At 45.1% G+C, this 18,080-nt stretch overlaps 1 protein-coding gene across 1 annotated transcript in view; it reads right to left on the bottom strand.

Annotated features, from left to right (window-relative positions):
- The window catches only part of polrmt (polymerase (RNA) mitochondrial (DNA directed)), a gene marked incomplete at its 3' end in the record, with an annotated part of 63,518 nt that overhangs the window by 33,800 nt on the left and 11,638 nt on the right, over window positions 1-18,080 (bottom strand). The window contains exons 6-12 of the mRNA XM_080770514.1: window positions 14,912-15,064; window positions 13,585-13,758; window positions 12,224-12,394; window positions 11,339-11,578; window positions 7,103-7,891; window positions 6,383-6,505; window positions 4,928-5,050 (exon numbers count right to left, since the gene is read on the bottom strand). Of these exons, the coding sequence (XP_080626640.1) occupies window positions 4,928-5,050; window positions 6,383-6,505; window positions 7,103-7,891; window positions 11,339-11,578; window positions 12,224-12,394; window positions 13,585-13,758; window positions 14,912-15,064 (1,773 nt within the window). The remainder of the gene's footprint in view (window positions 1-4,927; window positions 5,051-6,382; window positions 6,506-7,102; window positions 7,892-11,338; window positions 11,579-12,223; window positions 12,395-13,584; window positions 13,759-14,911; window positions 15,065-18,080) is intronic.

The raw sequence follows: 18,080 nt of genomic DNA, 5'->3' as shown, positions 1-18,080 counted from the left end.
CTAGTTTTAGTTGACTAAAATCTATTTTGGCAGGCCTTGATGGAGTCGTAATGCCTGATTTGTAGCCCGGCTATTGAGAATAGCAGATGTACAAGCTTAGCTCACAACGCATCTGCGGCGCGACCCCGTTTTCTGCCCCGGGGTGGGAGGGGCTAGAATTAGCGCCGTGGCTTGTGATTGGGTGAGACCAGTCAGTGGGCCGTCAGTGGCGTAGGGAGCGATCTGCTGTGTTCATTGTAACGGGGGACGAGGATTTACTATTCTGTGCCTAGTATCGGGTCGCAACTTTGAGGGGGCTAAGTCGGCTCACACGAACTTCTCAACGTTCGACACGGCAACTCGCTTGCTTTAGCTTCCTCGGTGGCGTCTCTCGTGGCTCAAGTTCGCTTGAGACGGCGCCCCTCCGTCGCGGTATAAATCTACAGTATAGGGCAAAAGTCCCGCCCACCCCGGGGCATAAAACTAGTTTGCGTCTGCGCCGTGTTGTGAGCTTGGAGATCGTGTTGTAGACGCGTTGTGTCTTGTGACGCGTTGTAGATTGGCTATTTTCGGAGTGAGACAGCCGGCGCAACCAAGCATAAAATGACTTTACAAACATTTTACATCAGTGTTGGCAGAGGGGCCACATTTTGACCGACCGACACGCATCAAACTCTCAACACACGCACTACATACATAGTATACAAAATGTTGTAAAACTGCTTCAAAGTTCAAAATGCCCCCTTTGGTTGTTATTTCGAGATGCAATGCTCCTATAAAAAAATGCAGTGATCAATACTCATCCCTTATACAATCCTATCTTATTAGCGGCAGCAGGCTAAGTGGGCATAGGTTTGTCCCCCAGAGTAATTATCACCATATTGAATTCAACTGGACAGAAAGGCTGCTTATTGTGCAAGCCTGATATCATCTATTAGCGAACAACAGCTCCAACCCCCTGAGGTACCAATACAGGACAGTGAGATACAGTAGGTGCCTGCAACAAACACCACTTTATTTCAGACAAAACTGAGAATTTCAGTCCAACTACAATCACACACCCCAGCCTCCCCCCACCCCAAAGCACACTCACACGCACGTGTGTGACTGACTCACACACACACACACACACACACACACACACACACACACACACACACACACACACACTTTCCCTCCGGTAATGAAAAATAAATCAATAGATTCACTATTAACTTTTCTGTTTAAAAATAAAGCAGAAGCAGATTTGCCGGCCTTTGATGGAACCGACGTGTCCTTGTGGATGTGTTCCCTTCTGGAACCTGCTCCGTTTAGTCTTTAGATGTGCCAGATTCAAGTGGACATTTTATGCTGTTTTCCCAAAAAATAAATTATATATTGTATATATTAAATATTGTATACATTAAAAAAAACACGCACAGATAATGAACATTTTTTTCAGCTGCAAAGATAAATGACCTCTGTGGCAGCTGTAATTTTAATGAAGGCTTTTTTAAGCTTATTTTGTATCCATCTTTAGGGCCCCAAATCACACCTTAGAAAGCACGAGTGTATATTTCAAACACAAAGTGTTTTTTGACTGGGGGGGGGGATCATATTTTGACGGCAGTAAATCGGCGAAATCCACAGTGAGGGAGGGCAAGAGTGCTGGGCCAGATGGCATACCCCCAGAGGTCCTAAAGAACTGTGACCTTGATGACCTCACCCTGGAGTTTTGCAACCTGTCACTAATGAACAACAAACAGCCTGAAATATGGTCTCTGTCCAACATCATTCCAGTGCCTAAAGCTGGGGACCTCTCAAAGCCAGACAACTACAGAGGCATCAGCCTGACTTGTATCACTGCAAAGATTTACAACAGAATGATACTAAACAGGATACGGCATGCCATCGACCCTCTCCTGAGAGAGAACCAAAATGGCTTCAGAGAGAGGAGAACTACCGTAGCACAGATCTTGGCACTGAGGAGAATGATTGAGGAGGTGAGGAAGGACAACTTGACTGCTGTACTCTGCTTCATCGACTTCAAAAAGGCGTTTGACTCGATTCACAGAGGCACAATGGTGAAGATCCTTAAGGCCTACGGTGTCCCTCCCAACTTGCTCCGGGCAATAGAGTCCATGTATGCAAAAACAAGGGCCAAGGTGGTGACCCCAGATGGTAACAGTGAGGAGTTTGATATCCGGGCCGGGGTAATGCAGGGGGATACCCTAGCCCCTTTCCTCTTCATCATAGTCCTGGACTATGCGCTCAGGAAAGCTATCAGTGGACGAGAGCAGGATCTTGGCTTCACCCTAACCCCAAGGAGGTCAAGACGACATCCCAAGGTAGTCCTGACAGATCTGGACTATGCGGATGACATCGGCCTGCTCTCCGACAGCGTGGAACAAGCTCAGGAACTCCTGAACAGTGTGGAGCTGGAGTGTGCCAAAGTTGGCCTTAGGCTAAATGCCAAGAAAACTGAGGTTATCACCTACAACATCTCACCGGAACATCCACCTCTCACAACAGCAGGAGGCACGGTGCTGAAGGAAGTCAAAGACTTCAAGTACCTGGGCTCATGGGTCAACTCAACCGAGCAAGATCTGAAAGTGAGGAAGGCACTTGCATGGAGGTCCCTAAATGGCATGAACAGTGTTTGGAACTCCAATCTCCCCCGACAAATCAAACTCAGCTTCTTCTACGCAACAGTGGAGTCTGTTCTCCTATACGGCAGTGAATGCTGGACCCTGAAGCCAACCCTGGAGAAGTCCCTTGACGGGTGCTACACCAGAATGCTGCGTGCAGTACTTAACATCAGCAAGACTGTACATGTCACTAACATGACTCTGTATGAGGGACTACCGAGGGTGAGCCAGAAAATAGCAGCCAGGAGAATGAGACTAGCAGGACACTGCCAAAGACATCAAGAACTGCCAGCCAGCAAACTGGTGCTCTGGGAACCAACACACGGCCATCGATCACGAGGACGCCCCGTGCTAACATACGTGGATATACTCAAGAGCGATGCAGGAGTGCAAAGTACCAACGAACTGGCCGGATGTATGGAGAACCGAGATGACTGGAAACGACGATGGAGGGCTCGTCTGAGGACGACCTAGAGAGAGTAACTGCCTGTCATAAACCTCTTCAGGCTGCTGTGGCAGCTGTACTTTTAATTAAGGCTTTTTTTTAAGCTTATCCAAACAAAGTAAAGCTTTTCCCGCAGTGTACCTGACTGTGGTAAAACTTCACTGTGCTTTCATTGAATATTCTGTGGGAAAAGCCCATATACTGTATATATATGGCCCTACATACTATTCACCCCCCTCCCTATCTAGTCTATTTCAAACACAAAGTGTTTTTTGACTGGGGGGGGATCATATTTTGACGGCAGTAACTGCCTGTCATAAATTCACCCCCCTCCCTCTCTAAGTGTTGGACAGTATTAAGATGTTGATATTGATTTTGTATTCATCTTTAGGGCCGCAAATCACACCTTAGAAAGCATGAGTGTCTATTTCAAACAAAGTGTTTTTTGACTGGGGGGGTCATATTTTGACGGCCTGTCATAATTTCACCCCCCTCCGTATCTAATTATTGGACAGTATAAAGATGTTGATATTCATTTTGTATTCATATTATGTTTCTATGTCAGTTGTGCTCAACCTTTTTCATGTCAAGGACCCCCAGAATTATCTGTATTTGGCCGCAGACCCCCATCTGAAAATATGTTTTTCCAGGGATCCCCCAGAAGCAAAGATTTGAGTAAAAAAAAATTGCTCTGAAAGAATATATATTCAAAGATTTGCTCTAGATATACTTTAGCTATTTTCAATAGCTAAAGTTTAAAATAATGCTTAAAACACCAAATTGGGTTCCTGTCCTGAATGGGTTAAAGTCTCCCCCCTTAGCGCACACGGATGCAAGACAGGAAAACAATTCCAGATCCCACCATGGGGATCCGAGGAGTTGTCTTGAATATTAAAGAATGAGTCAATGCCACATGGCATGAAATATAAAACAACCACAGCTCAAATGTGCAGTAAAGCAGAAGTACACGAGAAGTGGATATAGGCCAGGGGAAGGCAAGACCATGAAATCCCACAATGTTTGTGTGTGTGTGTGTGTGTGTGTGTGTGTGTGTGTGTGTGTGTGTGTGTGTGTGTGTGTGTGTGTGTGTGTGTGTGTGTGTGTGTGTGTGCGTGCGTGCAGGGCTTGACATTAACGTTTTGAGGTCACTAGTTTAAAGTCTAATTTCTCATATTTTTTTTTACAGTCTATGGTCTTGTTCCGGAGCACGGATCAACTAAGTGTCTGTTAAGTAAAATATCGCCAGTTTTCCACGAGGAAAAGCTGGACTGAAAATATGAAAACTTCCTTTGGGAACAGTTGATGTTTGGGAAGCACAAACGTAGGCACACAATTGACAGGTGTATTGCGATTAGTGTGGGGTAATTGATCACACCACCTATTTTGTGTGCCCCGTAAATTTGTGCTTCCTAAAGGAAGTTTTGATATGTTCAGTCCTGCACTCATTCCGGGCCCCTCGCCGGAGAGAATGTCGTCCGTGTGCAGCTTGTGGAAAAGTTTAGATATTTTACCAAATTTACACTTTCTGCCAGAACTTTCAATTAGATATAGGGTATAGATATAAGTACCAGGTCTTATTCCCTAACTTGAGTAAAGTAAAGACCTGGAGGCGTGGTCAATGCTCTTTGGCCACTCACAATAGCCAAATGGCATTGATCACGCCTCCAGGTCTTTAGTTTACTCAAGTTAGGGAATAAGACCTGGTACTTAAGACACGCAAAATACAGCCCATAGTCTCCAAAACGACTCCAAGTCTTAGGAATGGCAGACAACAATATTGGAAAGGTGATTATTAGGAAAGCCAGACAATAATGTCAGACAATAGTGTGTGTGTGTGTGTGTGTGTGTGTGTGTGTGTGTGGGGAGGGGGACCGACCTGTTGAGCGACTCCACTGTACACGTCCTGGGGCAAGTCACATGGCATGAGGTTGACCGAGGTGGCACCGATGACGTCTCTGCCCAGTGCTGCATAGTGCTGGAGACCATTACATGAACCGTCCTAAAGGACAGAGTGCATGATGAGATGGAGGGGTAATGCTGCGTTCACACGGGCAGACGCAGAGATACAATTTATCATTCATTTTCAATGGAAACCAGCAACATATGAAGATGCAATGATGCATCTGACGTTTGTAGCTGCTGCAAAAGCTACAAAACTACAAAGTGAAGCTGAGCTGGGTTCAGCCACGGTTGGCTGCATTTTGAACTGCCTCCCTGTCTGTCATGCTGTCTGCTGCAGTGCTGTCCGTGATGATGTCGCTCGGCTCTCAATGTGCCCGACTGGGAGTATAAGGGGGCACGGATTTTACGCATACACATGCTTGTTTTCCTCCTAGAGTCACAGAGGCAGTAGGTCTTCAAAATCTCAGTGGTTAGGAAAACAAAAAACAGAGACCAGGTGTATCCACAGGTGGATACACCTGTGGAATGCCCTACCAACTGAAATAAAAAGACAAACTGATCTCAAAATATTTAATGATAAGGTTGAAGTCGGGCCGGAGGTGCGAACACTAATACACGTATGTTAAGCACATGTTAAATTGTCATTTGGGAATGTTATTGCTTTTGTACTTTACATTAGAGCTTCTAGCATGTCTTTTTTTCAAATGAATGTTTTTAGTAGGTAGATATTTGGATCGGCTATAAGCCCCATATACAGTACAATGCAACGGTTTCATGTTTTTACACATTGTTATTTTTGTATTCCCTGTTAAATAAATGTATAAATAAAATAAATAAGGTAAGTGGGAGGAGATACATAACATACAGTACCTGGTGGACAGGTAAGTGGGAGGAGATACATAACATACAGTACCTGGTGGACAGGTAAGTGGGAGGAGATACATAACATACAGTACCTGGTGGACAGGTAAGTGGGAGGAGATACATAACATACAGTACCTGGTGGACAGGTAAGTGGGAGGAGATACATAACATACAGTACCTGGTGGACAGGTAAGTGGGAGGAGATACATAACATACAGTACCTGGTGGACAGGTAAGTGGGAGGAGATACATAACATACAGAACCTGGTGGACAGGTAAGTGGGAGGAGATACATAACATACAGTACCTGGTGGACAGGTAAGTGGGAGGAGATACATAACATACAGTACCTGGTGGACAGGTAAGTGGGAGGAGATACATAACATACAGAACCTGGTGGACAGGTAAGTGGGAGGAGATACATAACATACAGTACCTGGTGGACAGGTAAGTGGGAGGAGATACATAACATACAGAACCTGGTGGACAGGTAAGTGGGAGGAGATACATAACATACAGTACCTGGTGGACAGGTAAGTGGGAGGAGATATATAAAATACAGTACCTGGTGGACAGGTAAGTGGGAGATAAACTGCGTTGGATCAGGGGATCTCAGAACGTTGGTAATCTCCATGCAGCAGCCCAGGGCCTGCCACGGCTCATCTGCATTCATCCACCACTTCTTACCCTGGCACAAAAACACAAACACCAGCATGGGACAAATTATGCTTATCCTGCATACAAACACCAGCAGGAGACATACTTTCCTGCGAAGAGGGGATAAACCTAGCCAAAGAGCTCATGTTAGGATACTAATCTGTCCTCTCTCACTGTAAGAGATGATTGTGCCGTTTCATAAAGTCAAGGTATTATCACCAGGCTAATAATAACTAGAAAGCTGCAATGCTGCGGAATTGTGAGTGTGGTTGCCTATCTCTATAGGAATGTAGTTCAATTAGAAGTGTTGAGTTGGGTATGTCAGTGTCCAATTAGATGAGGGCAAAGCGCACAAATGCCTTGGGAAGAGTTCCGAATCGCTAGCCAATCAGAGGGGAGAATAGAGCGTTATTGCACGATTTAAACGATTTAAAGGTTTTCACCGATTTATGCACTGGAGTGCAATAACAATAGTCTGCTTGCCTATAAACAACCACACTAATAATAGTAATACTTCATCATCACCACCACCACCAAAGGCAGGCAGATGTACTATGTTTATCATTGATATCATGGTTCAAAATATAACCGTTCAATAGATAAGACAGGTTAAAAGAGGCAAACTAACATTGAGAGGGTTGTCAGCGGAGTCCAGTATGTCGTCAATAATAGAGTTGGCGTACTCCAGCCTGCCCTGCAGGGAACTCCTCTTCTTCAGCCCCGTCAGATTGACCAGGTGGATCTTCAACCAGTCCAGGCCCTTCGGCCCCAGGGGTTTACCCTCAGCGAACACAAGGAGGGCCCGTGTCACGTCGCTCCCCAGGTGGTTGAAGTGGGGCGGACAGGGGTAGGTGCGTCCCCGGAAGTCCATGCTGTGCGGGAACCAGAACACCTTATCTCTCATGTGGTTGGCGATGGAGAGTTTGTAGAGGGCGTCCATGCGCAAGCTGTGCATCTGACTGCACTTTCTCCTGGCATAAATCGCCTCCCTCTTCAACTGAGCCTTCTCGGCGGCGGTGTGTGTTGTGTCGTTGTAGCGGAAGTGCGGGATTTTGGGGGCCTCCGGCGGCGGGGGAGCAATGTCTAGCTTCTCGTTGCCCCGGTCATTGAATATGGAGATTATAATATCCAGCAGGGGCTTGTTGACCCTCCAGGCACAGTTGCCCAGCTGGTTGATGGAGTCGAGGACGGCGTGAAGGTTCTCACACTTCTCCAACAGCAACTCGTGCTGGATGGCCCCGTCCAGGGATCGCATCAGCTTGGTCGGTGACAACAGGTAAGCCCCCAACTTGGAGGAGGTCCAGGGCAGGGGAGGGCACAGCATGGGCATCACGTAGGAGTCAAAGGTCAGCGAGGTGGACTCCTCGGCCTGCTGGTGCATCTGGGCCAGGATGGGGTGGGGCTTGATGAAGCCAATCTGGTGGGTGGGGGGAAAAAAGAAACCCCACAATAATCATGAAATCGGATTAGCGAAAGAGAGACAGAGAGCGAGTAGGCATACTGAGCATGTCTCTTCAAATAAAGATGAATGACACAATTATACAGTAATGAAAGAGGCATCCGTATTTTGCTTTGACAGCAAAAAGGTTAATCATGACTCCGGGTGTGCGGCGTACGGCTGATTTAGTTCCTGACTGATTGCAGGGTAGTTACGATGATGTAAGTAGAGGAGCTTACAAGCACAGATGTCAGTTCCATGGCAGCTTTAATTATGGCTGACACAGAAAAGACAAACGTCTTACACTACTACTGCGGTACTGCCTATAAGTCTCACGGTCCTTAACCACAATCTTATGTAACATCAGGAGCCCTCCGTATCATGTTCTACCCTCATCCATCAACCTCACAGAACATTTCAACATGGCTCGTATGAGTCATACTGTCATGCTGGGCTGTAAAATCATTAGGATGAACACACCCCCTGACGGGCTGACCTCGCTTATCCACCGCACACAAATGACACAGCAGGGGAACAAGGGGGAGAGTGGAAGGAAGATGGAGGGAAACAACAGAGCAAGTTATTGGGCGAGAAAGAGAGTTCAGAGGCGGACTTTGATTCATAAAGTGTGCTCTCCTGTCAAAGCCCATTAAGTCCACATGGTGGATCCGGCCCGCTCTAGGAATAGACTACAGAGCCTCCCCAGGGCTGAACAGTGGTCTCCTCCTTGCCTGGTCTTCAGGCACTAAATCAGCCAGCCAATTAAGGAGGGGCACTAAAAATGGATTAACCTGGAACCTATTCATCTTACTCAGGAGGAAAATGGCTTTATAAGTCATAAATGCAGAGGCATTGTACTTTATCGTTTTGATTCAGAATGGACAGGAAATGTACTGTTCCTCATGCCATGTTTTGGCCGAACTCTTTGCAATAATAATAACTGTTGCAGTGAATTTTTGTCATTTCTGAGCCACGGTTGGCTGCATTTTGAACCGCCTCCCTGTCTGTCATGCTGTCTGCTGCAGTGCTGTCCGTGATGATGTCGCTCGGCTCTCAATGTGCTCGACTGGGAGTATAAGGGTTTTATACATGCAGTACACATGCTTCAGCTTGTTTTCCTCCTACAGCCACGGAGGCAGAGTGGTTAGGAAAACCAAAAACCTGCTAAATGTCAGAGGGAGGGCGTAATTCATTTGACCCGACCGCCGCGTCGGTCCGACGGTCAGTGGTCCGACACGGCGGTCGGTAAGTCCGACGGTCAGTGGTCCGACACGGCGGTCGCTAAGTCCGACGGTCAGTGGTCCGACACGGCGGTCGGTAAGTCCGACGGTCAGTGGTCCGCCACGTCGCAGAGCCCTGTGTGGGAGTGATTTATTGATCCCGCTCCCGTGGAATTTCAGCCCATTCCCTCCCGCGCCCGCAATGATTTTATTATTATTATTATATTTTAATACCGCCTGCGCCGCCAACATTTAGCCTACATTGGGTCTTGCAGCCCTGGCGACCGACCGTCGAACTTCCCGACCGCCAGCCCTGGCCGCGTCGGATCACCGACCGACGCGGCGGTCGGGTCAAATGGATTTCGCCCTTGCTGAAATGTCAGCTACACCGGTGCAACTAATTAAAAAGTTTAGTAGCACTTGATAATGATTAAAGATAGTGACTGAAAAGGGATTAAGCTGGAACCTATTTATTACTTACTCAATGTGCTCTCACATTGGAGGAAAATGGCTATACTGTATGTGTATGTACAGTAATGCGAACTTGTGAACACGAGAATGGATAGGAGACTAGTGCCGATTTATGCAAGAAAGGCTTTACAAGACAGCAATGTAGCGCTGAATGACAGACCGACCTGTCAAGTGAAGGTTATCTATGACAACATTATTTTCCCCCGATAGCAGGACTTTTGAGATTTCTCCACAATTGGTTAAGATTCGACACTTGCACCAAGCCTTCAAAATTAGATTTTTTAACTTGAGTGAGTTTGACCCATTCAGATATGGCTGCCCCAAAAGTAGTATGGACTGTGTTGCATAGAGTAATTTATTAGAGTAACAATTGCTCTATAATGGTCTGTGAACAGCACAGCCCTCGATCAATTCTGATTAATTTTGTATCTTTTTCAATCTCCCTGAAGATCTTATTAAAACTGGACCACTTTCTTCACCACTTAGATCTCTGGAAAAATAATATTCTTTGTTTTTTAGTCTGGGTTAAACCCCAAGATACTGTACCTGTTAGGATATCAAAGGATATCAAAGGAGTTCATATCTTATGTGACCGTGATCTGAATGCCATATCTATTGGCATCATTGCAGAATGGGAAATGAAAAATGTCCCATCCCGTTGCGGGATATGGATAAATGGCCACTGTATTTTGACCGTCTGTAAATGGCTGCATTCTGTACTTGATCAAAGACGTGTGCATTAGGCTAACCAGCCTGGCCGCCAGTTGATCACGGCTTCAGCGCAACAACAGAGCGGTTGGTGAGAGCAGGGAGAATATAACCAAACCTCAATCGTGGGGGAATATAATATCTAGAGAAACTCCCCTTTCCCTTCAGCCGCCTGTGATTGGAATACTTAAACTTTTAATTTAACAATACTTTAAATATTCTTAATGGACACCACACCAAGCAGCAGCATCGAGCAGGAACTTTGGTTGCAACCACAAATATCAAAATACAGAACAGAACAATTTAGGCACACGTGTGCCTGCACTGTTTGAGTACAGAGACCGGAAAAGAGAGAACACAACAGGAGAGGGGGCATAATTGGCACACAGCGCAGCAGAAGAGCAGCAGCAGCGGCCCGAGAACACAATACAAAATATAGCATTAGTATAGCAGCCCGACCTTCAGGAAGACATAGGTCTATATATTAACATTACAGCAGCCAGCAGCAGTTTGGAACATCATCAGAATACAATCTGCCATTACCTTCCACGTTCACGACGTGAACCTTCTCCTCCTCCTCCAACAACTCGATAACGTTCTCATGTTAGTTTGTTACTTATTTTCTGAGCCATGCAAATAAACAACAACCCGCACTGACCGGAGACGGAGAGATTAATGCGTTCCGCGCGTAAAGCTAAACCAGAAACATCAGTCATTGCGTCAGCACAGATGTAGCCTTGGAAACCAGGACGTTTTATTTCCAGCACGGAGGTGGGGGAGGGGGATATAGTTTGGGGATAAAGTTTGCGCGCTTCTATCTGTTACTTCTCTGACACAGTGAAGTTCAAATTCAGCCAGTCAATAGTGGGACACCGCTGAGAGCCACACACAGCTGCATTTAGGTTCTTAATTAAGGGCGCGTTCTGAATGCAATGCAAACTAATAGTCGAGTGCACTCCGATGCCAGTGCGTTATGCAAAGAAAAAAGAATGACTTAAGACCAAGTACAGCCCATCCCTGTACCTACCTGTTTAATGCTGCGGAAGGTGTACATGTGGTATAGGATGGGTATGAGCTTCTTGTCATGGCCTGGGTTCAGAATGTTGCCCTTGATCTTGAGGTTCTTGACCATCAGGTCCAACAGGTAGATGCCCAACTCCAAGGTGACGATGTTCGGCCACGGGGTCAGATTCCCACTGAGCGTAGGACCTGAACTGTGCTTCATCTCCAGCTGTAACCAATGCTCCCTGGGCAAGACGTCATGCACCTAGAAGGAGAGGAAAGGATTTTCAACTTGGTACTTGGCGATACACTGCAAATTCCTGATTTGTGGTTCTATTTTTTACACGCAGGTCCTGTTTTGGGTTCCATCTTGGATGCTAAAGTATTAGCGTTAATGCTAGCGAGCTAAAATGAGGCCAATACGCCAATGTTCCAATCACGATCACCGGATAATCAAAAAATGACCTCGGAACATCTGCGACTTGTTCAAAACCACGGACAGCGCCGTAGTTTCAGAGAAAAGAGAGTGAAAAGGCCACAGCTAATACAGAAGCTAATGGCTATGGAGAAAGAGAAGCAGTGCTGGTGAGGCATTAGCAAGCCTCTGTAGCAACCGGAGCGATTCCATAAAATGAAATACAGCAAGGTTTTCTTATAGTGATATCAAACGGCTTAAGACGAGCCTACTCGTCATGAGCGCCCTGTGTAATTAACTTGTATAACTGTCAATAGCAACAAAGTTGTCAACAGAGATAATGGGTAAGAAGATGCTCGCTTTCTTTTTTATTAAGATATATTCGAGGTGGCATGCAAGAGAGAGACAAGGAACAGGATGAGAAGTTGATACAAGAGATAAGAGCGTTCATGTTCATGGTTTTTTAAGTTAAAAAAAACATTAAAAAAGGCCTACCTTCGTATCTTTAGCGAGCAAGCCTGTGTAATCACTGTAGACGGTGCCCAGTTTCTCAACCAACTTATTGTGGTACTTGTGTCGGACGGTGTATTTATTGTAGATCTGTTTGCCCAGATCAGAGGCAACAAACGTCAGCGACTCTCCGCTGGCAGGAAGTTTGGCCAGACTCTGGAAAAGAACAAGATATCAAAAGGTGAAGGCCCTACTCCGAAATTTCCATCATACGAGTTCCTCCGATGACGTGCATTTTCTTTCTTCTTTTTTTAATTGAACCCATTTAGATTTCTGCATTTTTTTTATGTGCTAAAAACTGATTGACTAATATAATGTCTGCAAGGGCTAGATACAAAGTCATAATTGAATTGAATTCAATACATTTAGGAATAACCTCAATTTAGTAAAGTAACACATTTAACACAATTTGGCCTTGGAAGTGTATACACGTCTTTAGGGCTTTTTTTATTGATATTAAAAAAACACTTGTTCACGGCTCAGAAAGAATGGCTCCTAATCTAGGGAACTCTCCATGGTTTTGACCAGATGGACCATATTGTCCATCTGGTAGAAATGAAAACAGAACATTAATGTTAGCGTGACCAGCGTGATGTAAGTCTGAAAGATTTTAGGGTTTTTAGGGGGGAACGGAAGGGGGGGACCATTCAGAGTCAAATCTGCTCTATCTGCTGGCACTCTAGCGCCTATATTTTGAAATATGCTGGCGCATCCGTTGTTTAGCGTTCGTCGCAGCGGTGTGATGTCCTGTTGCACGTCGGCGCATGTCGACACAAGTGATTCAATTAGTTAAATGAAATGGTTGCTTGCAACTACATGCGTCTACAATGTAGACGCATGTAGTGGCATCTTCAACGTTGGATAGCCTTACTGGGGGCTTGATGTAGACTCTACCTACTGGCGAAATGTGGAATTGCAGCACTTTCATGGAGGTGGACGGACGTTCATGACGTCACGTGTGTAAGCCCAGACCTCAAAATTGAGGTCCGGGGCTAGGCTAAACTTCCACTCGCTCAAGCCATTGAGTTATAATTATACTTCCGGCAATCTTCCGGGTGCTTCAAAACGCCACTGAGCAACTTCCACTGAAATGAATAGCTTGGGGGCGGGGCTAGCGCTCCGGTTCGGTCTCTATCCTTTATAGCTCTATGGTCTACATGCGTCTACGCATAAACGTTTGGTTGCAAGGAGTTGCATCGCGACCCATTGGTGTGGTTTGGGCTTAAAATAACTATCATCACATGATAAATTACATGATATCTGTAGATACCCGATTGTACATTATAGACTACTCTCTAGTTACATTGCTGTGTAGATCATTACCTGTATCAGGTGGACAGTATTACCTGTATCATGATGTCAACGTATTCCCTGTCGTCCAGCACACAGAGGTAGGGGTAGACATTGACCACCTTGCGGTCCTTGGCGTTGTTGTTGTTGAATAGGAACATCTTCCTCTCCCTCAGCGCCTGGAGGAGCTCCTTACTCCACTGAGTCCGCTGCTCTGCCAATATCGCTCTCTGATAAAGGAAAAACAAATAAAGTAGTAGTATACAATTGTATACTTTATCATAAATACAGTAGGCATTCATCTTGGCTTCACATGCACTGAGCGAAACAATGAACAAGAGTCCCTATGTGCAGTAAATGTCCTGACGCAAAACTGAGACAGTGGACACGTGCACATACTTTTCATTTGTACACAAATCACTACTATGTGCCTGTGCATTGTACTTGTTGTTGCCATCAGGCCTGTTTGGCCCAGATACTAGGAGATAACGGCGGGGAGACCAGAAGATCCATCTGGGAGGAGCAGAACTAGGCCACAGACTGATTCATTCTCAAATCAACAGACGACACTGTCTGCACACAGCATCTCAGGCCACTGGATTGGTATGTAGGTATGTAGGAGTGTGCGTGTGTGCGTGTGTGTGTGTGTGTGTGTGTGTGTGTGTGTGTGTGTGTGTGTGTGTGTGTGTGTGTGTGTTGGGGGGGCATGGGTGTGAAAGCATGTGTCCTTTCTGTGTGAAGGCTGTCTCTCAGTTTGACACCACCTCCCAGTCTGTCTGATAGAGAGCAGATCTCCAGCTTGGCTTGGGGATTAGAAGAGGTGACTCTGCATTCTATCCAGGGCTTCTGCAAAGCATTATCATTCGGGCTGGGCTGTCTGCAAATGTTTCCTGGCCACAGGGGGAACTTGAGCCATCTCCCTACCACAGCCTATCTGCATCAGCAGAGGAACCAGGCTAGAACTGTAAATGCCACAGAGTTGGCGAGAAGAGGCACCATGGGAATATAATGTTCCCGTCACTGAAACCTGCTTGGCCTCAATGTTTCAAAATTTTTAAAAGAGAGAGAACCGTCTGGGCACCTAGGCTGCTGAGCCAGTCTGACGGCGTGCCACGGGTTCGACTCCCGATCCCGACAGCCTTTCCCACTTGTCTTCCCCCCCATCTCTCTCCCCATTTCCTGTCAGTCTACTTTCAACCTATCAATAAACCAAATAAGCCAAAAGAATATCTTAAAAAAAAAAGAGAGACAGAGGAACTACACTCATCGGAGCTAATGGATGCACGTTGACAACAAAATACCTGTTCCGTCATGTAGGGTTATATTGAATGCTGTTTCCATTTCATGACACAATATTATAGATAGAGGCATGCGATTGTTTACCATCTTGGCCATGTCTTCGGTGACAGGCTTAACAAGGGCCTCCACTGAGTCAATGGTGATGGTGCAGGCCTGTTCTATGCTGAGCTGTTGGCTAAAGCGCTCCTGGAGATCCTTCTGGGTGAAGGCCAGTTTGGGGTACCTGTGGTCGATCCTCTGAAACACAAAGAAAAGGAAATACAGGATTTATCGTCTCATTCCAAACAGTCACAAGTTCATTTACTTTAGGAGATCTGAGCTCTACATTGCTTTTACAAAGGGCTTTGTGTGTGTGGGGGGTGGACGACTCGGCAAGTAAAACAATGCAGAGGGTGAGGCAGAGACAGTCTGATTGTCGAGCAGAGATCGTAGAGAAAATACTGTAGCTAGCCAGTGGCAAATTATTTCCTAATAAGGTGGAACAGCAGGGAAGCTCATTGACCAAAGAGCATTATTGGCATGATAGTGCCCCACTGGTCAAGTTGTAAATTGAAGTTTACATTAGGACTTTGGTTGGGAAGGTCTAGCCTAGATAATGCTGTTATTACCGGTAAAGGAGAAAGTGTTAAGTGTTCATGCCAGAGATGAGGAAAATTGTGATATAGTAAAAAATAAAACGCCCAAATAAAAACTACTCTTAAATAAAAAATGACCAGTAAATACAATGTGCCAATAGTTTAACATTGACAATTCTACATTCATTCCAGGCATTTGGACACTGTGATGCAAAGTGACTTATATCTTACATAAACAGATGGGAAAATGGTTCAACAGGACAGTGAGGACACTTCTGTAGTGGGAATTAAAGTGGGATCGTTCTGCTACTAACCTAGTTGTCGAACAACCCATACTGTCCCCTCAAACATATACCGTACAGCTTCTCTTCATAGATTTTTGAAGGTCAGTGGAGAGAAGGAAAAGGTCTGCACACTGTCTTAAATTATTAAAAATATCTATTTAGCGGTTAAATAAATAAATAAATACCTTTGGGCCTGCCCAGCCTTGACCAGGTGTACTGAACAGCGTACAGAGTCAGGTATAAAAAAGGTTATAGTGGGCAGAGCTCACATCAGTCATTGAATGAAAGACACCCGGGAGGAGACAACGTCCCAATTTGGATTTGGAACAGACCACACATCAGACAATCAGTCTGTGTCAGAGTAAGCAGATCTGTACATAAGCCATTTTTGTTCCTATAGCCACCAGGAAAAGATATTGACACACATACCCACATCAATTGTCCATGCCCCATACCAAATACACCCACACATTCACACAATGTATCAAAATATAATCTAAGCTAACTATACAGAAAATCTACACAGTCAGCTATATATAGAATAAAAGACAAAATACAATATTAAAAAAGACGAGGCAAGTTACAAGAATGGTTCGTTTAGACCACGAGGGGCCTTTGTAATGAGATAATGAATGTGAAACATTGTCTTTGTAATAGGCGGTTCCCCTGATTGCCTCCTCTTGGGGAGCTTTTTTCCAACTTTCCGATGCCTACATTAGTACATAACGAAATTAACTACTACCGTGGCCTGCCTTTTTAAAATGCATGGCTACGGAATTTTGCTCATACACGTTCATTCACGTCTCATATTAGAGCGATGCTCGCTGATGCGGATGCGAAAAGGTCTGTCGGTATTGCCTACGTACCCCAAGCCACAGGGGCATTTAATAAGGTACACCACAGGGCCCACAGTGGGCCATTGGAACCACTGTAGCCCTCTAGTTTAAATATAATTTATAATTCTACTGTATTGCTTTCACAGCACATTATGATTTGAAAACAAAAGTTATTTAAACTTAAATATGGAGAAGTATTAAACATAAATAATAATGATAATAATATAGCACCCTTTTAAACAATGTTACAAAGTGCTTAACAATTTAAAATCACATAATCATAATCAACAACAACAATTACGGAAATAGAAAATAACAACCGTATCAGTGGGAATAAAAGCGTCAAGTTCTGCTGCTAGGGGGTTAAAAAGGCCTTTTTATCTTTAGCTTTGATTTAAATGTGAGGGAGCCTGAGGTCCAGTGGGAGGCTAGCCTGATTGTCAGACTCTGAGCCTCCTGGGCACTCAGTGGAGTGGGCGGGGTCTATGGGCTGGAAACCAGGCTAGTGGGAGTATGCATGCCCAGCTGCTGTTCACCTCATCTAATAATCTTTCCTTATTAACTTACAATACATTTGAAGTTAAGTGATGCATATTTTGAGTCATGCGAGGACACATTTGTAACATGCCTACCTAGTGTGTACTTATACACACCTATAACAAACACACAAGCTGCACTTGCTCTGAGAGGTCCAAGCACAGCTATCAGCAGATAAGAACAATTAGAGCACTAGTAAGCAGGGCATGTGGGAAATCCAATGCTGACAAATGTATGGCCCTAATTAACGGCCAGTCGATATGCAAATGTTCTTGCATCACATTTGCCCAAGCCTAATTAAAAAGAAATACGTTTTAGGCACAAAGAAGGCATGGCTGGCAGCTGTAGTAATTAACAACCCATTGAAGCTGGCAGTACATGGCAGGGTCCTCTTTGTCCAGACAGAGTTTAAGAAGCTGAGCAGCTACTATTGCAGACATATGCTCCTTGGACCCGTGCGAAACAGAGTTTGAAGACTCCCGTCTTGTCACGTACGGTATGTCCTCTCTTTGCCATTGGTTTCCTCTCTCTCTCCACTGTCCTATCAGTCCTATCTGAATATATTGTCTGTGCACACATGAGTGGGCCGCATATTCAATGCTACCATCTATAATGCATGTGCATCTTCATGTTGTCTTAAATGTTTCAATGTTGGGTGGGTAAAAGGTAACGTATGTATGTATGCATACAGTACATGTACTGTATGTATGCATGCATGTATGTCGTTAAGAATGGTGGTACCTTATTGGCTGTTGACGGTGACGTGAGGTAGGGATATATATATATATTTTATAGAGGGGCAGGTTGGCAGTACTTGCTCGCTCTGCTTGCGCACAAGTAGGCCATGTTTGACCACCTCAGCCCCAGACAAACATGGTTAATTTGAGTCAAAGGATCTAACATGGAGACAGAATGTCTAGCGCCTTCTCCGTAGTGGTAATATTTGTTCTGTTGTGAGGATTACATTCAAATATGAAGCACTGCCACTGAAATGCAGCAACAAAGTCAATGGGTTTGACAC

The sequence above is a fragment of the Protomyctophum bolini genome (assembly GCF_963924005.1).
Source record: "Protomyctophum bolini genome assembly, chromosome: 8".
Taxonomy (NCBI): Eukaryota; Metazoa; Chordata; class Actinopteri; order Myctophiformes; family Myctophidae; genus Protomyctophum; species Protomyctophum bolini.
Note: the sequence above shows the minus strand (reverse complement) of the source record. Positions and strands in the feature narration are given on the sequence as shown.